The sequence below is a fragment of the Monodelphis domestica genome, chromosome 6 (genome assembly GCF_027887165.1).
Source record: "Monodelphis domestica isolate mMonDom1 chromosome 6, mMonDom1.pri, whole genome shotgun sequence".
NCBI lineage: Eukaryota > Metazoa > Chordata > Mammalia > Didelphimorphia > Didelphidae > Monodelphis > Monodelphis domestica.
The window spans coordinates 128,405,322-128,433,008 of record NC_077232.1 but is presented as its reverse complement, the minus strand read 5'-3'; the positions used below and the strand labels follow the sequence as shown (position 1 = coordinate 128,433,008).

Below are 27,687 nucleotides of genomic sequence, written 5' to 3'. Positions count from 1 at the left end.
GTTCTATACCAGAAAGTGGCCAGTACTAGGTGGAAAATGAGCATCATTTGTTCTACTGTCACCTTGAGAAGAAACAGAGTAACTTTATTACAGAGCAGCTATGTGGCACAGTGTTGGGCTCAGAGACAGAAAGATCTGAGTTCAAATGTGGCCTCAGTCACTTACTAGTTGTGTGACCTATTTATTTTTAAATTATTATTACTATTATTATTATTCATTTAACCCTATTTACCTTAGTTTCCTTGTCTGTCAAATGAGCTAAAGAAGGAAATGGCAAACCACTCCAGTATCTTTGCCAAGAAAACCCCTAATGGAGTCACAAAGAGTCAGACACAAGTTAACACCAACAGAAATTTTATTATAACACCAGACTTCCCTAATTTTGCTATCTTACTATTTTTATTTTTTATTTTATTTTTAATAATACCTCCAAGAATTGCTTATTGGCTATGGGAGGGGGATGGGAGAAGGGGAGGGAAAGAACATGAATCATGTAACCATGGAAAAATATTCTAAATCAATTAATTAAATAAATTAATTTAATTTTTAAAAAAACTTAAAAAATAATACCTCCAAGAATCCTTCCCAATCCACTTTCTTTTTTTCACAGTAACATGAATCAGGCCATCAACAATTCCTAAGTGCCAACTGTGGATCATTTTCTCAAAAACAACATTATTTTTGCTTTACTATCACTATACTGTAACATATATATGGGTATATATGCACACATGTATACTTCTACAATCCTGACAAGGACAGACAATTTCATAGATTAGGGTCTGGTCTCCACTGATGTAAACTGCTCGCCCTTTATATGGGGTAGCCTATTTTCTAGAGTCACTATGGCAACCTGACAGCCAGCCTGAAGCTAATCCTTTCTTCCAGACAGCAGACAGACAATCAATCCATCACTGACCCTGTACCCAGATCCCCTTTCCATTGTGATGGAGCTTGAACTTGTCAGTCAGAACTTTTGAGAACCAAGGGTTTAATAGAGAGCATTAAGACCACCACTTGATCAAGGTTTGATGATACACACACACACACACACACACACACACACACACACACATATATAGTTCTGTAGCTTCCAAAAAGCTTGACAATCCTTGCCCTAGGCTAAAGGTATAAAGTGGTAAGTATCAGGGATTAGAGGGAAATGACTGCCCCTGTAGAGCTCTGCAGTTCTATGATGGCAATTGCTACTGGAAGAGTCTTGGAATTATGCATTTAGAGTGGGAAAGAACTTTAGCTATTATCTGGTCTAGTTCCTTCCATTTATAAACAAGGAAAAAGACCCAAAGAGAGGCAGTGATATGTCTATGATCACACAATCAACAACAGAGTTTTGGGCTTTGATTCTCATTCTAGAGTTGGTGCTCCTTTCATTGAAGGCTAGTCCTGCTCAGCCCCACCAGCCCCTACATATACAAATAAGAAGACCGAGGCTTACAGAGATAAATGACTTGCCCCGCATAACACAGGTATTAAATAGTAAAGTCAAGATTAAAAATCATCACCTATGAATCCCAGATCCAGCATTCTTTCTCCCTCATAGATTATGCTTTAGCCATAATCAAAATACTCATTGCAAATACCATGATGAAAAAAATCCACATGAAGAATCTATCAATCACTTTTGCTACCTTCTTCCATTCGATTCCTTTAGCATTATTGCTCCGGTGATCTTTGAGGCACTTAGCAATGTACTCAATATTCCTCGTCAGAGCAGTATAGCGGGCACAGTAATTGTCTGCTTCTTTGGGATTCTCACCTTGGATTCCCAAGTCATTATTTAAGAGTTTATTGGTTTCCTTTTTTTGAGCAATGCCATTGTTTCTGTTCCTGGGACCTTTCTGATATAGTTCTGGGAGTTTGCCATAGTCCTTCCGCTGATGTCCTCGTTCCTTGCTATGGCATGGGTTGGTACAACTTTCTCCAACATCATAAACCAACAAGATCTTGGACATGTATTTCAAAATGACGATTCTTGCCCACTGGGGTACTGGTTTGGCTTCAGCTCCACAGAAGTGGATATTCATCACCATGATGGTCAGTGCAGTGGATGCTGTTATCAAGGCCATTGTTGCTATGTAGTATTTGCCTTGGATATGAAAAAAAATCAATTTTTGCATAAAAAGAACATTTTTCCTACTACCCCTACCCCATACACTTCTCAAGTCAAAATCTTTGTTCACCCTAGTTTTTAAAAACAAATAGAAATCAATTTTTAAACAAATTTTATCAAATATCAAAATTACTGAACCTACTATTCAATTATTTAACTACTTATAAACCAAAGAGGCTGAATCTGATGACTTTTATGTGCCATTCCAATGCTAACAACCTGTGAGCTATGACAATTACTATTAGCAAATCAATTATGCAGTAATATGGAAGTGACCAATCCAACCCAAAAAGCATTTACTAAGCATCTACTATATTATAGATATCAGGAATATCATAACAATTTTTGGTTGTTCAACTGTTTCAACCATGTCTTACTCTTCATGACCTATCTGTACTTTTCTTGGCAAAGATAATAGAGTGGTCTGCCATTTCCTTTTCCAGCTCATTTTACAAATAAGGAAACTGAGGCAAATAAAGTTAAGTGACTTCCCAGAGTTATATAGCTAGTTAGTGTCTGAGACCAGATTTGAATTCCAGAAGATTAATCTTCCTGACTCCAGGTCCAGCACTACAAATACTATACCACTTAGCTTCCCAATAATGACAATTTATTAATTGCTTAATAAGTGACCTGTACAATCATCATCATCATCAAATTATTGTTGTAGAGGCATGCATGAAGCAAGACAAAAAAGCTGGAGATTGATCATCTGTCAGTCAAATGAAGATTCCATTTGGAATGTGACTGGGAAACTGTTGGAGGCAAGAGCTAACTGCCAGACTGGACTTGGCTAAAAAAAAAAAAAAAGGTTTTTGGCTTCTGGCTGATGTGAAGGAAGAAGCTGGGTTTTATCTCTGAGACTTGAGATAATCAAGTTGGAGGTGGCATGGCTGATTTGAAGGCAGAAGAAAAGGACAATAGTCCTTATATCTCTCTCTGACTGTCTCTGTTTCATGCTACTGACTGAATTGCCATTTCTCTCAATATCCTCCAACCTAACACTCGCTGTAGATAATAGGGAAAACCCTTTCCCTCTTACCTTATCCTCCACCCTTGTCCTATCTTCCCCAAATAAACCCCTTGTTTGACAAAGAAGATTAAAAACTATTTCATTGAAACCTCACAGCTCACACTGAGTGACTTGAAGGAGACTGAAGAAGGGTAGAGGGGAGGCTGAAAGGCTTCTGAAGAGGGAGTTACAAAAAGGAGGAGGTTAGGCAAAAAGAAGATAACTACCTGATCCATTAGTTATCTAGTATCCATCAAACATACCCTCAAAATATCATCTATTACACTATGACTCATTCACTTTGATTATGTAGCCATCATTAGTCTTCTTAACGTAATCACTATTACTGCTACTCACCTATCAGAGGAACGTTCTCAGAAGGAGGCATAATTTCAGCAACCATTAACTGAAACACGGTCATGGCCAAGAGGACAGTGACTCCCAGGGACACTTTTTCTCCAGAGGCTGCTGGGAGGTAAAAGCTCAAGGGAGCCAAAAAAGATATTAGCACACATGGGATCAATAAGTTAACAATATAAAAAGATGATTTCCTCTTCAGAATGAGAGTAAAGGTTATGTCTGGGTAAGGCTCAGAGCAGCACCCATAAGTGATTACATTCTTCACAGCGGGCATTCCATGGATTTCCCACTCTACATCTTCAATGAAATCAGAGAGGTCTCCACTATCCAATGCATTAAATATATCCACTTGATTACCATTATATGTCCAGGATCCAAAGGTCAGGTTGCACTGCTGATCATCAAAAGGGAAATAAGATACATCAACTACACAGGAACTCTTGGTAATGGCTGGGGCATCCCAAGTAATAAGTCCATCATATCTGAGGACCACATTTGTATTCACTGGCTCTGAAGATTCATCATCAGCTCTAGGAGAACAGAAGTGAAAAAATAAAAACTATTCTTTAGAATATAGTTTAATTCATTATCTCATTTCCTTCCCAAATTTTTCCCATTCCTCCAAAGTAGCTCTCTACCTTTTAACTTTCTTCTCTCCATTTAAGTCTCCACTATTTTACTAGGTCTTTGAGCTTAAGGAGGCAGGCCAGGAGTTAAGGAGACCCAAGTTCGAATCTAGCCTCAGATATTTATTAGCTGTGTGACCGTGGACAAATCATTTAACCTTTGTCATTAATTCACTGGAGAAGGAAATAGCAAATTACTATCTTTGCCAAGAAAAATGCATTGACAACATTGGTGTGCTATGGTCCACAGGGCCCAACCGAACAACAATTCTGGGTTTGAAAATTTAGAATTGTTTTTGAATCAACTTTCTCATTTACTTTATATTCAGTTAGTTATAAAGTCCTATTGAATCATTCCTTTAAAATAGCACTTCTGTCAAGGGAGCAGAACCAGGAGAACATTGTACACAGAGACTGATACATTATGGCACAATCTAATATAACAGACTTCTCTACTAGCAGCAGTACAATGAACCAGGGCAATCCAGAGGAATTTATGAGAAAGAACACTATCCACATCCAGAGAAAGAACTGTGGGAGCAGAAATGCAGAAGAAAAACATATGATCCATCATGTGGTTTGATGGGGTTATTACTGGGGTTTTGGCATTAAAAGATCACTCTACTACAAATATGAACAACATGGAAATAGGTTTTGAACAATGATACATGTATAACCCAGTAGAATTGCTTATCAGATCCAGAAGGGGGAGAGAAGAGGGATGGGAAAAATCATGAATCATGTAACCATGGAAAAATATTCTAACTAAATTATTTTTTTAAGAACAATAGGAAAAAAAATAAATAAAAAAGAAACAGCATTTCTGAATGAGGGATAGGAGTGAAGGAGAGGTTAGGAAAGATGAGCATGCACCTGAACCAAGTGCTGAAGGAAAATGAGGATTCTGAAAGCAAGGATAAGGAAGGAATGCATTCTAGTTGTAATGTATGGGCCAAATGGGAACACACAGGGGAAATGGAGGGAGAGAGGGAAAGATAAATTCCTCTCTTACATAGTCTTGAGGGATTGTTGGTATAATTGCACAATGGTGAGAGGAGAGTTAAGGTTGAGAGACAGCTTGACTGGAAGATAGAGCTTATGAAGAGTAATAGGAAGACTAGAAACATAGTCTGAAGCCATCCTACTGAGGGTATTAAATGGCAGGTCAAAGAGGTAATATTTTATCCTAGAGGCAAGGGGAATAATTGAACATTTCAAGTAAGAGTGTGACATGGTCATACCTGTACCTTGTAAGACTATTCTGATGGTTGGGTGGACAGATTAAGAGAAAATAGCCTGGAAACAGGGAGACCAATTAGGAAATTTCAGATGATAAGGGTCTAATCTAGGTTGATGGTCATGTGAGTAGAAAAAAAGGAGCAGAGGGAGAAATGTTTTGGAAGAAGAATCAGTATTGGCAACTGATTTGGTCTAGGTGGGAGGAGTGATCAGGGATAATATAATATAATAACAATAATAGTAGTAATAGCTAGCATTTAGCATATAACACCTACTATGTGCCAGGCATTGGGCTAAGTGCTTTATCAATATTATCTCATTTGATCCTTACAGCAACCTTGAGAGGTAGGTGCTGGTATTACCCCTATTTTGCAGATGAGGAAATCAGGAGAACAGAGGTTACGTGACTTGATCAAATCACATAATTAGTAAGTGTCTGAGACCAGAGCAAGAACAACTCCAAGGGTACCTCCCTGAGTACCTGAGTGAGTAGCAGTTCCTTCCAATAGGAAGAGAGAAGGTTAAAGGAAGGGTAGGTTGAGGGAAGGGGAAAGTAACGAGTTCTAGGATGGACTTATTAAATTTAAGATAGCTGTGGAACTCAGAAGATATGTGCCCCAGGAAAGGGACTCTTCCAACTAGAGTTACTCCATAGACGACTTTCCATGCTAACCAGCAGTAGTAATTTAGTCTGGGATCTTTAGTGAGCTGGAAAACTTTGGAACAATAACTCCCATTTCTCTGACTCTTTAAAGTTTACAAAGCATTTCCCTCACCTCACCCTAGTAAGGTAACCATTTTACAGGACATGTAAATGGAACCCTTGCCTAGGACCCTACAGGGGCAAAGCTCCTGGCTACAGTTGTCCTCTGACTTCAAATCCGGGGTTCTCTCTACTACATCTCCCTGGCTCCCTTCTCCAGTGACTGGTTATCAGATTCCCAGGGAGTGCATTACCTACTGGAAGGATCTGATTAAATGTCCTTGGTAAGCCTCAAACTCCTATAAGTACATTCAGTGTTTTCACTAACCATAGATCTAGATTTGATGTTCTTTTAGAACATGAAAGTAAGAGCTAACATTTTTATATCATTTTATGTATATTTTCTCATTTTATCTTCACTAGCCATGAGGCAAGTACTGCTATTATCTCCATTTTAACAGACGATAGATAGGTCAAATAATTTGTTCCTCCTCAACCAGCACCTGAGGCAAAATTTGAACTCAGGTCACCTTGATTCCAAGGTCCATATTCTATCAACTACATTATGTAGCTGCATGTCTATCTCTAGGGATTACCATCATGTTATTAAAAGTGCCAAAGCTGTTTACTCAAAGGCAATCAGTGTCTATTTGCCCATCATTTAGTAAAACAGGGAAGGTAAAGGTTTGTTTGTTTGTTTTTAATGGGGATAAAACAGCTAGGGAAAAAATGGTGGGAGAAGAAATCCAGAAGAAAACATGATTCATCACTTGTTTTTAATGGGTATTTGATTTGGGATATTGGTTTTAAAAGATTACTCTATGAAAAAATGAATAATATGGAAATGGATTTTGAGTGATAATACTTGTATAACTCAGTGGAATTCCTTGTCAACTCTGGGACAGGGGAGGGGAGAGGTGCCAGAGACATGAATCATGTAACCATGGAAAAAATAAAATAAAAACCCCAAAATAAATAAAAATGGGGATAAAAACAGCACCTATCTCACAGGGTTGTTGTAAGGATAACATGAGCTAATAATAAACAAATCATTTCTATATTAAATAAATTACTATATTTTGTATATTGCTTATAGAAATATATTTAATAATAAAGCATTTGCAAACCTTATATCACTACATAAATGCTACCTATTATTAATGGGACACATTTTCTCAGATTGTTCCTTTTATGTTAGAATTTGGGGCAAAAAATATTATTTAATAGCCATGAATACACTCAGAGTTCTCCTAAACATAAATACTGAGGAAATCTAAGTCAAAAGGGAGACAAGATCCAAACTATATTTAATGCTTCATTAAATTGATTGTCCAATTTCCACACAACACTTCCTGTCATGTCTGCTTAGAGCATCCTTGATGATGATGAGAATGATGAGGATCATTCTCAGATTGAATAAATTGCCAGTTGAAATACATGCCAAACATCTGAAGATAGTGACATGCCATAGTTTTGATTTCAACTTACTTGTTGTACAGAACAATGTCTGGCCTCCATACTAAGTCACTGGGGATCCTGATGGAGTCTAGCCCATCATACTGGTCTCTATCCCACTTGAGATATGCATCGTACCAGATTTGGCGAATCCATAGATAGGCTGTCAAAATTTGGTTTCTCTCATCCTGCAAGAGGACTCAGGATGTTGATATTTCTTGACAAGAACAACTCAACCAGATGTATCCTGCCTCTAAACTACTTTGTTCACTTCTGCTTTACCACCCTTCCGAAAGTTTGATGTTACATCCACAAGCAATAGCTTTTTAAAATTCTCCTTCCTCCAGTTAACAGTCCAAACCCATCTTTTAAAATTATGCTTTGCTTAGGCTTGAAAATGTAAATAATTTCTAAATAATCTAAATTTAATTAAATTGGCAAATGTTCAAGTTCTCACATGAACCAACAGATCAAATTTCTCATGAAAACACACAAGGAAGGAGAGATGGTATGAACAGAGAGAAAGAGTGTGAAAAGAGAGAGGAAGAGCAAAGAGAGAAGAAAAGAAAGTGAATAGAGGAAAAAGCAAGAAAGTAAGGAAGAAAAAGAAAGGAAGGAAGGAAGGAAGAATGAAAGAAAGAAAGAAAGGAAGAAAGAAAGAAGGAAAGAAGAAAGAAAGAAGGAAGGGAAGGCAAGAGAGAATGAGAAAGAGAACAGGGGAACAGAGAGAGGGAAGGAAAAAGAACAAAGAGAAAAACAGAAGAGAAAGAAAAGGAGAGAGAAAAGAGAGGGAAGGAAGGAAGGGGAGAAAGACAGAGATGGAAAGAGTGAGACAGAGAGAGAAAGGAGAGAAAGAGACAGAGAGATAGAGAGAGGGAGAGAGACAGAGAGAAAGAGGAAGGGAGAAAGAGGGTGAGGGAGAGAAAAAGAGACAGAGGGGAAGGAAGAGGGGGCAGAGAGGAGACAGAGAGAGAGAGGAGAAAGGGAGAGAGGGGGGATGGGAGAAAAGAGATGGGGAAGGGAGAGAGGGGGAGAGAGAAGGAAACAGAAAGAGAGAAACTTATATATCTATGCTGCAGAGAAAGAAAGTAAAATCATAACTACATGCCCTCAGAAATGCAGAACATGATCCTAGAATCATTTACACACACACACACACACATCTTGCTTCCTTTCTCTAAGCAGATTTTTAAAGACCTTAGTGGACACTTATTTTGCTTGTTTACATACCATATTGCTAAGCCCAATGAGGGATGTTTTCCTCATTTCACATGTGAGGAAATATTAGTTAAATTAAGACCTTTGAGGAATGAAGTTCTCTTTCCTTTACTTCACCTGCCCCCCATAAAGCCTACATAAAGTAGTTCCTCCTCCTACCCCTTCTTATTGCCCTGTTAAGAAGCTGTGTTTTTTCAAAATGATATTGTTGGCCAGAATACTATCTCTAGTAGGAATTGTGACTCACCATATCTTTAATTTGGGAGAGTGTAATCTGCAGAGTGACATTCAACACTTTGTCTGTGTCTTCTACAGGTCTCAGAGCATTGGAGTAGTCTTCAAAAAGGTCATTAAATAGTTTCTGAGCATATTTTCCTTCTGCTGCCTTTATGGCTGCATTAAAAAAAAAATAGGTACTGAATCAATACTCAGAGCACACACCGTCTGTCTCAGGGCAGGATGGGCTTTCAGCATGTGATGCTGTAAATGGCCCTCCTAGACCAGGCTTGTCCCAGGAAACAGAGCCAGATGGACAGGCAGTTTTTTGGGGAAGCATTGCCACTCATCCACCCCTTTCTGCCATGTATGCTTGCCCACAGTCAGCTCTTTTACACAATTCCCCCTCTTCTCAGAGATCCAGCCCCCTGCTCTAGTACTCAGTCCCAGATATGCCAATCTAGGGTGATAGATAGAAATGTGCAACCACTACCACTGGTCCTCTTACCTCTCAGTCTTAAGGCTGCCCACACAATCCAGCAAAGAGCAAAGCAGGAATGGGACCAGTACATCCTCTTCCTGGGACTCCCTGAAGTCAAGCCAAAGGCGGAGGTTATTTTCACCCTTTTCTGGATCTGGGAGAAATGACAAGACTTTGCATTGATGGAAAATTTCAGTAAGTCGCCAGCAAGCACTGGCTCCAGCCCCAGGTCTCTCTTTTTTAGGAGCAGATGTCACTGCCGCCTCAGTGGACAAGAAATCTTCAGCAGGTTTGCCCACTGAACCTGTGCTGACGTCCTATGGCACCCCCCCCCCCCCTCAACCTTCCCATCTCAGGCTCAGGCTTGCTCCACACTATAGGTAATCTGAGACCAGTCTGCTGATGAATGAAGCCCGAGATGATGTCTGGAACTTGGGGAAACAGCAAAGCCAAGCCCAGAGTTCTAGAGAGAGCCCCAGCGGGGTCCTCTGCTACCTTGCTCCAGAATAGCCAGATCGCACATGACAAGGGGTTTACGGGAAAGAGGAAGGGAAAGCCCCTTCTCCCTACTCCTGCCATCAAGCTTTTCTGCTTGAAGAGGGCTTAATATCAAGGGAATTTATTCAGACTCCCACATCAGGGAGACAGGAAGGAGTTAACCCTTTAGTGAGACATCCTGACATCAGGTGAATACAAATTTGGCCAAAATTTGGCTATTTGCTGCTCAAGATTAAGAGAGGATGGAATTTATTTTATCCAGATCAGAAAGGGAAAGAGAATTCCATAGTCATTGAAATTCCCTGAAATGCTGGACGATTTACTTTTCTCTCTTTTAGCATTGGCACTCATATTGTTTTCCTCTTCTTTTAGCCTGACAACTTGGGTCACTCCTGGGTTCGAGGATCTGATTCTTAACTTTTCAGGTCCAGAAGTGCTCTCTCCACTTTGACAGCTCTTGTGTGGCAATGATGATGATGATGGAGTATAGCTTCATCTTCACTTCATCAAAATTTATGAAGTACCTACTATGTGAATGTTCCGGAAATGCAAACAAAACCAATACCTGTGCTCAAGGAATTTCCATTCTACCACATATGTAGAGAATGCAATACTTTATCAATTGCAACATCACAATTCCTTTTATTAATTTTCTATGTGAAATTCAGCTGCCAAATAGACCAGGAACTCACGTCAGCAGAATTCTTCCCAACAATAAAAGCTACCTGGAAAAGTCAACTAGGAGAAAGTTGCTTCAAAATAAAGACTCAGTGCAAAGGGAGAGATGTTCCTATTTTGTGCAAGCTACCTTGATCTAAGAAGCCATTTTTTTAGCCCTAGGGAGTCATGCCTATGGAGCTGGCCAGATACTTGTCAACAGCTCTCCCTGAGTGCTTTGTAGACACTAACAAAGCTGTCTGTCTGCTCCCCTTTTTCTGAACCCCATTCTTTGAGAGTATTAATGTTATGCTAATTCCTGTGGTTTCCCCTTTGACTTATGACTGACTTGCATGTTATTTTTAATTTATTTTTTAAACCCTTATCTTCTGTCTTGGAGTCAATACTGTGTATTGGCTCCAAGGCAGAAGAGTGGTAAGGGCTGGGCAATGGGGGTCAAGTGACTTGCTCAGGGTCATACAACTGGGAAGTGTCTGAGGCCAGATTTGAACCTAGGATCTCCCATCTCTAGGCCTGGCTCTCAATCCACTAAGCCACCCAGCTGCCCCCTTGCATGTTATTTTTAAAGATCATATTTCTCTTGTGACCTGATTTGCCTCTAGGTGGTTCAGTAGGTTGAATACTAAAGTCAAGATCTGAGTTCAAATCTACCCTCAGACACTCACTAGTTGTGTAACCCTGGGCAAGTCATTGAATCTTTGCCTGCCTCAGTTTCCTTAACTGAAAAATGGAGAAAAAGAAAAAAAGAAAATAGCACTACCTCCTAGGATTTTGTACAGTATCTACCACATAGTAGATGCTTAATAAATGCTTGTTCTAGGGGAAGCTAAGTGGCTCAATGGATAGAGAGCCAAGCCTGGAGTCTGGGAGGACCTGGGCTCAAATGTGACCTTGGATACTTCCTAAATGTGTGACCCTGGGCCAGTCACTTAACCCCACTCCCCTAGCCCTTACCACTCTTCTGCCTCAGAACCATTTCTTAGTATTGATTCTGAAATGGAAGTTAAGGGTTTAAAATAAAATAAATGCTTCTTAATTGACTGAGCCACTTCAAAAATGTCATGTTCAATTTAATACCATTTCTTAGTCATTCACTATGCTCAAAGGTGCTGGTGATATAAAATCAAACATTTAAAAATCTCTGCCCTCGGGGAACTTGGTGAATAGAGCATGTATACAGAGAAGTAAATACAAGGGAGCTTGAAGGAGACAGCACTGATAATTGGGGTGCTCAGAAGGGCTCTCCAGAGGAGGTACCACCTGACCTGGACTTTGAAGCAAGATAAGGATTCTGAGAGGCAGGGAAAAGGCATTCCAAGCAAAGATGACATTCATTGGAAGATAGTGTCTTTATGAGGGCTGAAAAGTGGCTTATTGCTTTGGGGAAAAAATTTCAGCAGCAAGAGGTGAAACAAGAAGGTCACTTGTTCAATGCTTAGTTCTTTTAGAATTCAAAAATTAGCCGAAATATCCCATTCTCAAAGCACACCCATCAATTGAGATTTCCTGAAATGCTATTGAAGATTTCAGTGCTCTGGAAAACACAAATAGTTCAGTTCATCGCAGAATTAGACCTGGCTGAATCGGAAAGTATGTGGTTTGAATCCCAACGGCAGTAATATAGGGCCCCAGGCATCGGAGTTCTGATAGCATCATGCAATAGATGATATGATCTCGTCTTTGGGGGGAAACCACAGAACATTAAGGCTAGAAAAACAAACCAAAAACTCTAGTAAATTATGTTTCTAGAAAGCACACTAATTCATTCAGTGTCCAAACACACACTCTTGTCTTAAATGACCACAGTTTATTATTTTTAATTTAATTACGAATGTCCACATGAGTTTTCTGAAGTTATATCATCCAAATTGTGTCCCTCCTTTCTCTACTCCTCCCTCCCAGAGCCGGCAAACAATTTAGTCCGGGTTATTCATTTATTATCATATAAAACATTTTCCATATTATTCATTTTTATAAGTGAATAATCTTATAAAACCCAAACCCTAAAACATATCCCCAAATAAACCTGCATTCTAACTCCAACAGTTCTTTCTCTGGAGGTGGAGAGCATTCTTTTTTTCATAAGTGCCTCAGAATTGTTCTGGATCATTAAAAGACCATGATTTAGTCGATTCATTAGAGCTCTGGGAGTGAGCCTTCCATCCTTTACAGTCTAATTTTTAAACATGCTTTAGCACTACATTAAGCAATTGAGATAATTTTAAAAGGGAGACGAGAATCTCCATTAATGACCAGATAGAAAAAGTCTTGGAACAAAGGAAGCACATTTCAAAGGCTTCATTATACTGATTTCCAGCAAAGTATGGATGACATAAATCTGATTCATATGATATCTAATAACCTTGGGCCTAAAATTGTTCTTAGTCATAAAGTCATAAAGGGTGAGAAGTAGGAAAAGTTGGATCATAGATTAGAGCTGGCAAAAATGACCAAAGATTGGAATATTCAAGATTGGAGAGGTTGGGGAAGATAAGCACACCAGCACATTGTTGATGGAGTGAGATTCAGTACAATCTTTTTTGGGGGGATCAAATTGGAATTACTCCAATAAAGTGAATAAAATCTCTACCATTAAACATGCATCTGCCATGGAGATCATTGATAAAATAAAGGGCCCATATACATTAAAATACTTATAGAATCACTTTAAAAAATTTATTTAGTCAATTTAGAACATTGTTTCTTGGTTACAAGAATCACATTATTTCCCTCCCTCCCCTCCTCCCTCCCTTCCCGTAGCTGGTGCGCAATTCCACTGGGTATTTACATGTGTCCTTGATCAGAACCTATTTCCATGGGGTTGATGTTTGCACTAGGATATTCATTTAGCCTCCATATCTCCAATCATATCCCCCTCGACCCATGTAATCAAGCAGTTGTTTTTCTTCTGTGTTTCTACTCCCACAGTTCTTCCTCTGAATGTGGACAGTGTTCTTTCTCATAGATCCCTGCAGATTGTTCAGGATCACTGCATTGCCACTAATGGAGAAGTCCATTACATAGAATCACTTTTTTTTGAGGTAGCACGAATTGGAAACAAAATAGATGCCACTGTTTAAAGAATGATTAAACAAATTGCAGTATGTGGATATAATGGAATATTACCATGCTATAAGGAATATAAAATATGAAGAATACAGAGAAGCAATGACTTAGATGAACCAATGCAGAATGAATCAAGCAGAACCAAGAAATAGATACAACTACAAGAATATAAATAGAAAGAACACAAATCACTAATTTAAAGCAAATATTGCAAAATTACAAAGAACTAATATAAAATATGAGAGGATACTCTCACCCCTCTCCCTAGCATAAGTGTGAGGTCTATAGGTTCAGAACATTGAATATATATTCAGATTTTTTACAATTTCATTGCTTGAGTTTGCTGGGGTTTTTTTCCTCTTCCTCCTTTCCCTTTCCTTTATTTCTACTTTTAAAATATTGCTATTTGTGAGGCAACCAGGCAGCTCAGTGAATAGAGCATCAGACATGGAATTTGGAGTGCCTGGGTTCAAATCTGGTCTCAGACATTTTCTAGCTGTATGACCTTGGGCAAGTCACTTAACCCAATTACCTAACCCTTGCCACTCTTCTATCTTAGAACTGACATTAAGATTGAAGGTAAGAGTTTTTATAAAAAATAAACTATTGTTATTGGGGATGGCTTCCTTGAATAAGGAAGAGGAAGAATAAAATAGGAGAAAACTTGGCATTGTAAAAAAGAAAAGATATCAAGAAAATTTTGTGTGGGAGAAAGAACAAAGGATAGCAGGAGAAATGTTGATGCTGTAAAAACAAAATACATCAATTAAGTTTATTTTTTTAAACTGTAAGGTCCTTGAAAGCAGGGACTATCTCACTTTTTAAAATCAGATTTTATTTTTTCAGTACCAAAATCTATTTCCTCTCCCTCCCACTACCAACCCTATTAAAAAAAAAAAGGAAAAAAGCTCTTGATTCAAATATGTAGTCAAATAATGTCAGAAAATGTATGTTTTCTTCTGAGTTCATCACCTTTCTGTTAGGAGGTAGGTAGAATGGTTCATCATTCATCTTCTGGAATCACAGTTGGTTGTGGCATTTGTCAGAGTTGAGTCAGTACTTTGATCAGTTTGGCCATCTCACTTTGGTATAAGTATCCCCAGGACCTGGCATTGTGCTTGGCATATAACAGGTACTTTAAAAGTGCCTTTTCATTTATTCATTCATTCTAGACCTTTCAACATTCCATGAGTACCACTGCAGATTTGGGACTTTCATTATTTCTTACTCATTACTTGCCCATATCCTTTTCCAATCATATGTTTTACAAATGCTATATTTTATACCACTGCTTGTGCACAAGTCATTGTGTCATGACTTCAGACACTTCCTAGCTATGTGACCTTGGGCAAGTCACTTCACCTCCATTGCTTAGCCCTTATTGCTCTTCTGCCAGAGAATTGATACTTGGTATCAAGTCTAAGTCAGAAGGTAAGAGTATTTTTAAAAATCATGATACTCCCATGATGCATAGCCAAATGGCATAACTTGAAAAGTACTGATGTTAAAAAGGCAGGAAAATTGAAAATATATCAGAGATCATTATACTTTTGTGTGACAAATTCTTTTCTAGGAGCAGAGAGAATTCTATTACCCCAAACTGGGTTGTTCTTTGGTTTTCTTTCAGAACAGAAAGAGATCGTTAGATTATCTCCTAATAATTGCCCACCATTGTCCCCTTTCATTTTTCCCTGCTTATAATTTATATCACATCATTTTGTGATGACAAATATCATGTTTCCCTGAAGGTCTACTAACCTCACAGATGTGTCACAAACAGAAAAAGATCAGGCAATGCTATTGTAATACAATACAGCAAGACACCATGTGTCCCACTATTGCCTTCCAAGGTATTTCTTTTTTTTTTTAAACCCTTACTTTCCATCTTGTATTGGTTCTAAGGCAGAAGAGCAATTAGGGCTAGACAAGTGACTTGTTCAGAGTCACATAGCTGAGAAGTAACTGAGGTTAGATTTGAACCCAGGACCTTTGGTCTCTAGGCCAGACTCTCAATCCACTGAGTCATCTAGCTTCAACACACACACACACACACACACACACACACACACACACACACACACACACACACACACACACACACACTGGAATTTCTGATCAATGGGGTAAGAAATCTATCCAGCAGTGGTCCCCCAACTTTCTATATCCTTGATGCTACTCCAGGCTCTAATATCTATTTTTTTATTCTCCTCAAGAAATAAGAGAGAAAAACCACTATCCATATTCAGAGGAAACACTGTGGGAGTAAAAACACCGAAGAAAAACAACTGCTTGAATACATGGGTCCAGGGGATATGGCTAGGGATGTAGACTCTAAATGAACATCCTAATGCAAACACCAACAACATGGAAATAGGTTCTGATCAAGGACACAAGTAATACCCAATGAAATTGCATGTCAGCTGCAGGAAGAGTGGGTGGGAGGGGAGGGAGGGAAATAATGTGATTATTGTAACCAAAAAAATTAAATTAAATTAAAAAAAAAGAAATAAGAGAAATTCTTTCTCCTTGTGAATCACATAGATTCCAATAATAACCAGATTTTTCAGTGCTCAAAAACTGATCAACTCGATATTCCCAACCCAGCAAAGGGTAGAAAGAATTCACTGAGAAATTAATGGAGGTAAGAAAGATTCGTGAATGCCAAGAGAGCCATAGCAGTTTTATTTCTGGGGCAAGAAGGCAGTGCGGTAAATGATATGGAGTATTCGACTCCTCCAGGTGAATGATCTAACGAGATACTATTAGATACAGTGATGTCTTGCCAGAGGACGTATACTGTTTCCCACAGAAATAACTTGTCTTTGAGGCTGATAGATCGCCTAGTGAAGTATTGTGGTTCTCTTCAACTCTGTGTCCTAACTCTGCTCAGAGCCAATGGACACACTGTATTTATGAACACATCTTTGAATCAATATTAAGGTCCACCTGCAGAAAAAAGTCTGTTTGCTCAGGAACCTGCCCCCCTCCCCCAAAAGTAGCAGACAAAATGGTTTTTTTAATGGACTGCTGTCTAGGAATGGGTCTGTTATGAAAGATTCAAGGAAATGTACTAAGCTGGCATCAGCAGTGTACTGTTCATATGGGCTGTAGGTGGAAACATGGGAGGTTGTTTAAAGAAAAGCTCTTTTCAAACCTTAAAGTACTAAGTAAATATGAGCCTCTCCACACTTACCACACACCAAGTCTGTCCTTGAAGTCTTTCTGGGTTAGTAGGTAGCATCTTGGATTGAGAGGTAGTGTGATGAGAGTGGATGGAACACTGGATGTAGAATGGGACATGGGTTCAAATCTCAGCTCAGTGTGACCTTGTCCAAAGAATTTAGCATCTCTGAACCTTGGTTTCCTCGTTTATATTAAATGTAGGGGGATATGAGGAGATCATTCTGAAGGTTTCTTCCAGTTTAAAATCTATCATCTTATGGCCAGAAATGTTCTAGACTCTGGTCAGACTGACTTGGGAAATGATGGTTAAATTTTGAGTGTGAGCATCTGTACTTTGCAAACCAGCAAATGCTACAAATTTTGATTTATTATTCTGTTAGTTGTCCAGGCTGAAGAAAGTAAAGGAGAAATGTTTATAATGAAGATTTAATTTTAAAGTATGTTTGCCACATTGTACCCCCAGGAAGCTGGCTGTTAAACATTTACCAGCATAACATTGCTTATGAACTGCCAGAAATTACTCTTTCTTGGCATAGATGCATACTTTAAATTGTTTTCATTTTTAATTAATAAATAGTTATTTTATTTTCCTCCCAGCTCTTTCCCCTCATTGTCTGGGGAAACCAAATCCTTATGACAAGAAAAAGAAGAAAATGAATTTCTATGTTGGTTATATTCAATAGTATATGTCCTATTCTGCCTCTTGAGTCCATCCGACCTCTGTGATGGAATGTATTTTAATAATAGTTCTGTGAATATTATTTTTAAAATCTACTCATGGGGGGCAGCTGGGTTGCTCAGTGAATTAAGAGCCAAGCCTAATGATAGGAGATCCTGGGTTCAAATCTGGCCTCAGATACTTCCTAGCTATGTGACTCTGGGCAAGTCGCTTAACCCCCATTGCCTAGCCCTTACTGCTCCTCTGCCTTGGGACCAGTACATAGCATTGGTTCTAAGGTGGGAAGGTAAGAGTTTTAAAAGTAAAAGAAAATAAATAAAAAATAAAATCTACTCTAATTTCTCATCTCCAGCGGACAATGTATATGGCACATAGTAGATGCTTAATACGTGTTTATTAACTTAAATATGACCAGATGAGAAAGTATCAAAATCAGGTTTTAACTGAATCAGCTGAAAATAATTTGTGTAGGAAGGTTTAGAAACATACTGTGCTATGACTTGTTTATATTTCTTTAGCCTGTTTATCTAGTGAACCCAAGTGGAGTATGGTGGAAAGAGTACTAGACCAGAAGTCAGGTGACCTGAATTCAAGACTCTGCTTGGCCCCCATCTGTTGGAGAACTTTAGGCAAATCTCTCTGGGCCTTTTTATGAATTTTTCCAAATCTGGTCTATGTTTCCAAGTTGGGATATGAAATTGTTAGACAATGCACGTTAAATACTTCTTAGCCATAAAGAGGATAGGAACGACGTGGCAGAAGCAGCAAGGCTCTGTCTTCTGGGGGCAAACTGAGAGAGAAATGGAAGAATAGAAAGACAGAAATAGGGAGAGTGAACAAAAACAGATATGCCAAATAGCATACACAAGCCAAGTCAGCTTATTCTAATTCCCAACGTGAAAAGCAGATGGAAATAGACTGTGCTCCATCAGGATTGTGGAACTTTATCTGCAAAACAGGCTAAGCAAATTCAGAGAATGCTAGGTTCTAGGTTAACTTTCCACTGTTGATCATTATTTTTTTTGGAAGAAAATGCTTAGAGAAATGAACTTTGATGGCATGGGCTCTTCCTTTGGGGAAGCGTCATGCTCACCAATGAACGGGGAAGGAATATACTAACTCTTGCGGTATTGATACCTTTTTGCATCTCTGTCAGTAATGGGGATGGAAAACCTGTTTTGTTCACATGATATACATTTTATACCTCTAGAGGGATCAATTACTGACTTGAATTATTTTTATCTCACAAAAATTTAAATATTTTAAGATCTTTCTTCTATGTGTTATTTCATGACATGTAAAAGTGGTTAAAATCTTGGTCTCTAGGGGGAAAATCCTATAGCAATATTCGTTGGTAGGGACTTTTAAGAGAGAACAGGAGGCATTTTATTCAGAACAGCACTAATAATAATGGGATAAATGGCTTTCACTGTAAAGACATGAGAATATATAATAATTTATTTCCAAATAGACGTTTCTTCTCTTTATGCTTCTCATGATCATGAAAAGATATATAAAACAAAAACTCAACAGGCTAGAATAAATGGATTGCCTCAAATAGAATAAAATTTTAGAGAGATTGTTATGGGGGTCGATGTGTATGGGCGCCAAAATGTTATAGGTGGGAAGGATACCCCTGGGGTTTGGGAAGGATACCTTTTGCAAGAATGCAAGACTCCAAAACTTAGCTTAAAAAAAGAGAACTTTATTAATTTAGAAAGTAACGTTGAGAATGGCCAGGAGGATAGCAAGGTGGTACAGCAAGATGGGGAGCAGTTCCTGGGAGGACAGCATGAATGGAAAGGCTGTTCCTCCATGGGGACAGCATGGATGGAGAGGCTGTCCCCCCAGAGGACATCAGTTCTGGGGATTATATACTCTTTAGATACTATGTCCTGGTGTGGACATGACCTAGAGTATTAGTCCCTCAGGCATTGGTGGGGTGAGGTAGTTATCTGACTGGGGCCTGCCTGGAGGCATAAAGATTCATCTCTTTGTCCATCTTAAGTCTAGAGGACTATCAAAGAGGATAAACACCTCAGGACCCTAGGTGGGGTCATTGGGTGTTTCTAGGTTAAGAGTCAGAGGATGCAAAGGCAAGGGAGTTTCCCTGATAATAGTTCGCCTGGGTTTCTGGGGGTACAGTGCCCATGTCAAGATGAACAGAAGTTCTGACCTTGGGATTTAAAAAAAAATTTACTTCTCAAAATCAAGATTGATAGGAGAGATTAAAATAGTAGATATATCTGATTATATATATCTGTTATACTCAACAGACTCCTGTCATCTGTTTCAAAGCCGAACCTGCCTGAATCACAATGTGGCTTCTGACCAGATCGCAGCACCATCAACATGGTCTTCATGGTGAGGCAAATGCAGGAAAAATGCCTTGAGCAGAACCTGAGTCTCTACATTGTCTTCATAGACCTGACAAAGGCGTTCGACACAGTGAACAAGGACACATTGTGCGTGATCCTTAGCAAGCTCAGTTGCCCAGCAAAATTCGTCAAACTGATCCAGCTCTTTCATGTCGACATGACAGGGGAAGTCCTATCTGGTGGAGAGACTTCTGATCGCTTCAACATCTCCAAAGGCGTGAAACAAGGCTGTGTCCTCGCTCCGGTACTATTCAACCTATTTTTCACCCAAGTATTATGACATGCTGTGATGGCTCTAGACCTGGGCGTCTACATCAAATACCGACTGGATGGCTCACTCTTCGACCTTCGCCGCCTGACTGCAAAAATAAAGACAACAGAGAGACTCATCCTAGAAGTTCTCTTCGCAGATGACGGTGCTCTCATGGCCCACCAAGAAAATCATCTTCAAACCATTGTGGACAGGTTCTCCACCGCAACAAAACTGTTTGGCCTGACTATCAGCCTCAGCAAAACAGAGGTGCTGTTCCAACCTGCACCAGGGAGGCCAACGAACCAGCCGTGCATTACAGTCGATGGCACGCAGCTTTCTAATGTCAACACTTTCAAGTACCTGGGCAGCACCATCGCCAACGACGGGTCCCTAGACCACAAGATTAATGCCAGGATCCAAAAGGCCAGCCAGGCACTCAGGCGGCTGCGCTCCAAAGTCCTCCAACACAGCGGTGTAAGCACTGCGACGAAGCTCAAAGTGTACAACGCAGTGGTTCTCAGCTCGCTCCTGTACGGTTGTGAGACATGGACACTGTACCGAAAGCACATGAAACAGCTGGAGCAATTCCACCAACGCTCCCTCCGGTCCATCATGAGGATCCGATGGCAGGACCGAATCACCAACCAGGAAGTCCTCGACAGAGCCAACTCCACCAGCATCGAAGTCCTGGTCCTCCAAACCCAGCTACGATGGTCTGGACACGTCATCCGCATGGACCCACAGCGAATACCAAGACAGGTATTCTATGGTGAACTGTCAGCTGGACTCAGGAAACAAGGCCGACCAAAGAAAAGATTCAAGGATCAGCTAAAGTCCAACTTGAAGTGGGCTGGCATGACACCAAAGCAACTAGAACTCGCTGCCTCTGACAGAAGCAGCTGGCGAACCCACATTCATCATGCCGCCGCCACCTTTGAAGATGAGCGACGTCGACCTCTTGCTGCTGCGCGTGAACGCCGACACCAGGCCACAACTGCACCTCCCATAACAACTGGCGTCCCAGGCCCCGTGTGCCACAAACTGTGCGCCTCAGCCTTTGGACTCCAAAGCCACATGAGGGTACACCGTAGATGAAACTGCACAAAGACAATAGTCATTCTCGGTCACTGAGAGACTACCACTATATCTGATTAAAATGATCTAGGGGGAGGGTTAGTGATATATATATATATATATATATATATATATATATATATGTTATCAAGGGTTCTGAAAACCTTAAAGCATGATACAAACATTAGTTGTCATTGTTGTATTGTATGATAGGCAAGAGTATAATATGAAAGTCAAAAATCTGGAACCATCTTGACACTGCATCAAAAGATATGTGGCTCAGAATGATGGAGGTGATAGTCCCATTCTGGCAGGATACATATGGAGTACTGTATTTAATTTTGGGCACTGAATTTGGGGAAGAATATTGAGAAGATGGTGACTTTTTTGGAGAAAAGCTACTAGGATGATGAAGGTCACTGAGATCATGCCTGCCACATGAAGATCACTTGGAGGAATTGGGAATATTTTGCCCAAAGAAGAGAAACTTTGTGGGAGAGGGGTGGAAGGAAGAGATATGATAGTTATGTTCAAGATTCAAAGACTTGCCATTTGAAAGGATTAGACTTTTTCTACTTGGCCTGTAGGGCAGGACTCAGGGCAATGGATAGAAGTTGCAGATAATCAGATTTACATTCTTATAAGGAAAAAATGCCACAACAATTAAGATGATCTGAAATTGAAAAGATTTTGCATTAATGAAATCAATGTAACTGGGATTAGAAGAAAAATAATTGCCTGGGGAAATCTTGCAATCAAATATCTCTAGTAACAGTTATGATGCCCAAGATTTCTAAGGAACTAACATAGCTATATAACACCAAAATCCACTTCCATTTGAAAGAATTCTCAAATCCTATTTAGAACTTGAAGAATTCTCAAAAGAATTATAAACTAATCACAACTATAAGAAAAATGGGTCCAAATCACTGATCATAATTAATCACAGTTAATTACTACAAATCACAAGAATCATGCAAATAGCTACCACTTCCAGGAGGGGGAAGGAACGGAGAGAGGGAGACGGTTTGGATCATATGATTTCAGAAAACATGTGTAAATTTGTTATTACATGTAAGTGGTAAAGCAAAATATCTTTATAACAAAAAAATTAAGAAAAGAATAATGCAAATAAAAACTCTTGAGTTTTCATCTCATAGATAGCAAATTAGCAAAGAGGGCAAAGGATGGGAATGGTCATTATTGGAAGAGTAATAGACAGACACATGAATATATTGTTGATGAAGCTGTAAATTGACCCAACTATTCATGAAGACATTTTGGACTAGGAAAAAAAAAGACTGGATATGCTTTCTGATGCTGAGTTAGTTGATTTAGGTTACTTGACTTGGGCTCAGAAGGATGAACCTTCCTGAAGTCCATAATAACAGAGAAGCAGGCCACCCCTTTTATCCCTTTTCCCTTTTTCACAAACCAGCTCCTCCTTGGTTTTTCAAACCTGATTGCAACAAGGAAGTAGAATAAAATAAATGACAAGCAGCTTATGCTTGACTCCAAAGCCAGAGACTGGAATTCTGGATGTTTAACTCCTGTGTGCCTTTTTCTTTTCTGGGCATGCCAGAGAATATTGAGAATGGACATTTCCAGCCTTGGGTGAAATCTCATTGATATTAATTAGAGTTCTTCAATTTGAAGATCAGGAATTACATCCCAATGCCCCCTGGGAACAGTTTTTTCCTTAAGTGTTTTTCTCAGGGAAGAATGCTACCACCAGGTGGCTCTTGGAGCTAACATTAGTCAAACCCTGAGGGTTCAGGAGGTCTAGACCTTCCCACCACTTCATGAATATTTGTTAATTTCTTGATGGTGTGGTTCTGAAGTAAATAGGAAATCCTGGTTCAGCAGTCCCACACAGGGTCTTTACCATGCCAATTTAAGAAGTTTAGAGTTGGGGAAATGAAAATGGCTCTCAAGAAGGTAAAGGGGAAAGCACAGATGTATCCAACCAAATATATATGGAGAAAGTCTGCTCCATACAGTTCTGATAATGTTAAGGTATTTTTGTCATAATATATCTGAAAATGGAGTGATGCCAGCAAATAAAATGAAGGCACTAATGGTATTAATATCCCAAAAGAGTTCATTGAAAGGACATCAATAGCTACCAACCCATATGTCTACTGTCTCATTAAATCTTAATGAGCATCATCTATACCTGTTTTAGAGTATCTTCGATGCAAATTGTGAAAGGAACAAGTTGGTTTCTGCATATGAATATAAATATAGTCTTTTGTTGCAGAACATAAATTTATAATTGATTGAAAATTGCAGAAAATGCCAGAACCTATTATGTTTACCATTGATGACAAAAAAATTGATTCAGTTTAGCAAAATGCTTTTTTTCAGGGCTCTCCTCCAACAAAGGATCTCTTATGCACATAAGATAGTAAAAGGTTCCTTGAACATAACAGACACTCACTATTTATTGAAAGAGGTTGAATTGAATTCTAACCATTGTGAAACAGCAACAAATCATATAAAGCAGCAGATACTTAAATTTTCAATCATATGAGATTGGCTATAAATGTACCAGGGATCTAATGAGATTGCGATCATTGACTAGAAGTATTTCACGGAAGAAAGCATGCTGAATTGGGAGTCAGTTGATCTAGGTTTGAATCTGTTCATTATCATCTGTGAGACTCTGGGCAACTCAATCTTTCTCTCCCTTAGTTCTTGCATCTATAAATGTTCTTTTTTTTCTTTTTTTTTACCCCTATCATCTGTCTTGGTATCAATTCAAAGACAGAATAGTGGTGAGGACAAGGGAGTTGGAGTTAAGTGACTTGCCCATAGTCATACAGCTATGAAGTATCTGAAGCCAAATTTGAACCCGGGTCCTCTTAACTCCAGGCCTGGTACTCCATCCACTGAACCACCTAGCTGCCCACATCTTTACATTTTCAGTTGTTCTGTGTTAAAGGTTGTCATTTTGCTTAAAATATCTACCACTTGGATTTAGAGATCTTTGGATAATGAAGATGTTTTCCTCTAGAAACTTAATTGACAATAATTGGCAAGGGGTTTTTAGGCATCATAGTTGGGAAGGGGACCAAATTAAATACTTCTAGGAGGCCAGAAAGATATAAATAGGAGTTAGAAGCCTCAGATACTCTATTAACAGGAAGCTGTTTTGAGGAATTTTACAAGTATCATCAGGACAAAAGTACTGCCTGTAATCCTTTTTTTTATTTCTTCTGGAGTTATAAGGTACATCATGTCTTAGATAAATCAATGGACATTTCTTAATAAAAACTTCTGCTTCTCACCAGTGTTCATTGACTATGTGGGCACTAAACAGTAAGGACTATTTTTTTAACCTTTACCTTCTATTTTAGAATCAATGCTGTGTATTGGTTCCAGTCAGAAGAACAGTGAGGGCTAAACAATGGAAGTTAAGTAACTTGCCCAGGATCACACAGCTAAGAAATGTCTGAGATCAAATTTGAACCCAGGACCTCCCATCTCTAGGTCTGGCTCTCAATCCACTGAACTACCCAGTTGTCCCCAATAAGGACTATTATTAAATGTAGATCTTATAATTGACAAATACAAACTCATTAAAAACACTCAATTGGATGTTACAGGAGTGGAATTTTGTTGCCTCCTAATGCTCTTCCCTATTGATGGCAGCTATATATCATTTAGGATTTGGGCTTAACCTAATTATTACTTACTTAATGGAACCGGCTTCTCCAAATTAGGATGGTTTGGGCTGCTTCACCTGCATTCTTCTGTTATGACTGAGCCACACCCTCTATTCTATGAATTTAGGGTGTAATTTCTTGCTCACCACTGCAGGGCTTTCCAGTCCAGATCATGATTCACCTTCCCTCCACTAGGTCTTCTAGTTTAGGTGAGGACTTTTACCAGTTCCAGATTGGAGCCACCAAACTGGCACCAATTTATTGGTGTGTTCTGCCTTGAGCAGTTCCTGTCACAAATTTAAATGCAGAGTGGAACTGTTCATCATCTTGACTCACAGGAATGAGCCTGAGATGATGAGCCAAATCTATATATCTCCCCAACATCATCGCTACATTAATTTTACTGTGAAATGCACCACCAAGTTGACATATGACTTTTTTTCTTGATCCATTCCACAGTGAGGTTTCTATATCCAATTGGTCAAAAACATTCTATTCTTTGCCTATTTGATGGACTCATCCCAGCTTCATGATCCCTTGTTTATCCTCTTAGACCAGAGCCATACCTAGAAATTCTGACCCCCCACTACAAATACCACAAGATGTGACATGGCAGTTGAGTAGGAGCCTGGTGACAGCCCTTGCACCTGGAAGTACAAGGCTCCACAGGAAGAGAAAACCTGAGACATAACTCCTTGTGGGGAAAGAGAGACCCAGGGGCCCCACCAAGTTACTGCCTTAAGGGAACTGATTAGGGAAGAGGATAGGTATGGGAGAATTTCACCAATGGAACACATTCTGGGAGAAGGAAATAAGTCATCTTGTAGTTTCCCATTTTAATGAATTATTCTTGCTAAGTAGATATTAACTCAGTTCTTTTTATGTACTAAAGCCATACAGGTCCTATTAGGCATAAAGAAAAATGTTTGAAAACAAAAGTGGCATAAGAGTACTGGTCCAGAGGTTTGGGCTAAGATCATGGCATGAAAGGTTGGAAGAACCCAGCTCTCACCCTTTTATTCCAGTAAGGGGCCCCAGATGGAGACATAAGCATAGGTAAAATAAGCGTGGGTCAAAAGAAATAAGCATGATTATTTTTGTGGAAGATATGGTGGTCTATCCAAATTATCTTAGAGATACAACTAAAAATTAATAAAAATAATTCAGCAAAGTAGGAGGATGTATGATAAATCAACAAAAATCACTAATATTCCTGTACTTTACCAACAAAACCACAGAAAGAGAAAAAAAGGCCACTCAAAATAATTACAGAATACATGAAATATTTGATAGTCCACCTATGAAGACACTCAGGAATTATATGCCTAACAATACAAGGCATTCTTTATAGAAATAAAGATATATCAAAGTAATTGGAGACATATTTTATTGCTTGTTGTTGAGCCAAACCAATATACTAAAAATAAAATATGCCTAGATTAATTCATTCTTTCAATGACATGTCAATAAAACTACCAAAAGATAACTTTATAGAGCTAGAAAAAATAATGATGAAATTCACATAGAGGAATAAAAGGTCATGAAATCTCGAGGGAAGTAATGAAAAAAAAAAAGATGAAAGGGAGATTGCTTACTAGTACCAGATCTCAAACTATTTTACAGTGTAGTAATCCTATTTGATACTGGTTAAAATAGAAAAGCTGACAAGTAGGACATTCTAGGAATATAAAGTTCACAAGCAAATGAAATGTATAGTAACTTAGAGTTCCATAAACTCATAAAGTACGATTTTGGGAATGATTTGACAAAACTGCTAGCAATACTGGCAAGCAGTATGGCACAAATTAGGTTTAGCCCAGCATCTCACAATGTATAACATAATAAGCTTCAAATAGTTGCATGACTTAGACACAAGAATAACATAATAAACAAATTAGAGGATGAAGGGATAAAATATCTTCCAGATATATGACTAAGAGTTCATGTCCAAGTAAGAATATTTTTATTATAGAAAAATTTAAAAGGTTTTGCATAAACAAAACCAATGCAATTAAGATTAAAAGAGAGATAAGTAACTGGAGAAAAAAATATTTGAGGCAAATCTTTCTGATAAAATTCTCATATCCAAGATATAAAGGGAACTGAGCTCAGTGTACCTCAGTATTATGACAAGGTAATCCCCAAGAGAAGATTATTATTGTCAGGCTATAAGAGATGAGGAAATAAATTATTTTTAAAAACACATGGAGAGACATATAAGTGGATACAGAATGAAGTGAGCAGAACTAGAGGAATAACTTAAAATGTTAATACCAATACTACAAATAATAGCTAGAATTTTATAGTGCCTTAGCTTTGCAAAGCATATGTCCTCACAACCCCTGCTATTATTATCCCCCATTTTACAAATGGAGAAACTAAGGCTGGGAAAAAGGTTAAGTAACTTGTCCAGGGTCAATAGCTATTAAGCATCTGAAGCCATATTTGGAGTCAAATCTTCCTGATTTTAGGTCCAACACTTACCCACTGTGCCACCATACTATGACATCAATATTATAAAAATAAACAATTAATAAAATTAAATTTTATTTTTCAATCCATATTATCAATTTTCAATCCATAATGATCCATATTATTTTGGTCTTATTCCTCCCCACGTTGAGAATGGGAGGGGGGAGGACCTATTACAAACATTTTAGACAAACAAGATTACTTTCCTCATTATACATGTCTAAAAGAAAAAATATACACATTTTAAAAAACATATCAGTCTGTATTTTTGAGTCTCTCAACTTTCTATCAGGAGAT

General features: G+C 38.7%; 1 protein-coding gene across 1 annotated transcript; it reads right to left on the bottom strand.

Annotated features, from left to right (window-relative positions):
* Window positions 1-250: 250 nt before the first annotated feature.
* On the bottom strand, window positions 251-9,811 carry CHRNA9 (cholinergic receptor nicotinic alpha 9 subunit). The gene is made up of 5 exons (XM_001373484.4): window positions 9,469-9,811; window positions 8,992-9,137; window positions 7,560-7,714; window positions 3,501-4,033; window positions 251-2,107 (listed from the first exon to the last, which is right to left on the bottom strand). Exons 1-5 carry the CDS (start codon window positions 9,530-9,532, stop codon window positions 1,563-1,565), a joined length of 1,443 nt encoding a protein of 480 aa, XP_001373521.1. The 5' UTR covers window positions 9,533-9,811; the 3' UTR covers window positions 251-1,562.
* Between the last annotated feature and the right edge of the window lie 17,876 nt (window positions 9,812-27,687).

What these genes read in the sequence shown, in the direction of transcription:
- CHRNA9 (XM_001373484.4), bottom strand. Translation starts at nt 9,532, where the DNA reads ATGTACTGGTCCCATTCCTGCTTTGCTCTTTGCTGGATTGTGTGGGCA. An exon ending in GGCAGCCTTAAGACTGAGAG is followed by an intron (nt 9,138 to 9,468) that starts GTAAGAGGACCA and finishes TTTTTAATGCAG; the next exon opens with CCATAAAGGCAGCAGAAGGA. An exon ending in GACATTGTTCTGTACAACAA is followed by an intron (nt 4,034 to 7,559) that starts GTAAGTTGAAAT and finishes CTGTTCTCCTAG; the next exon opens with AGCTGATGATGAATCTTCAG.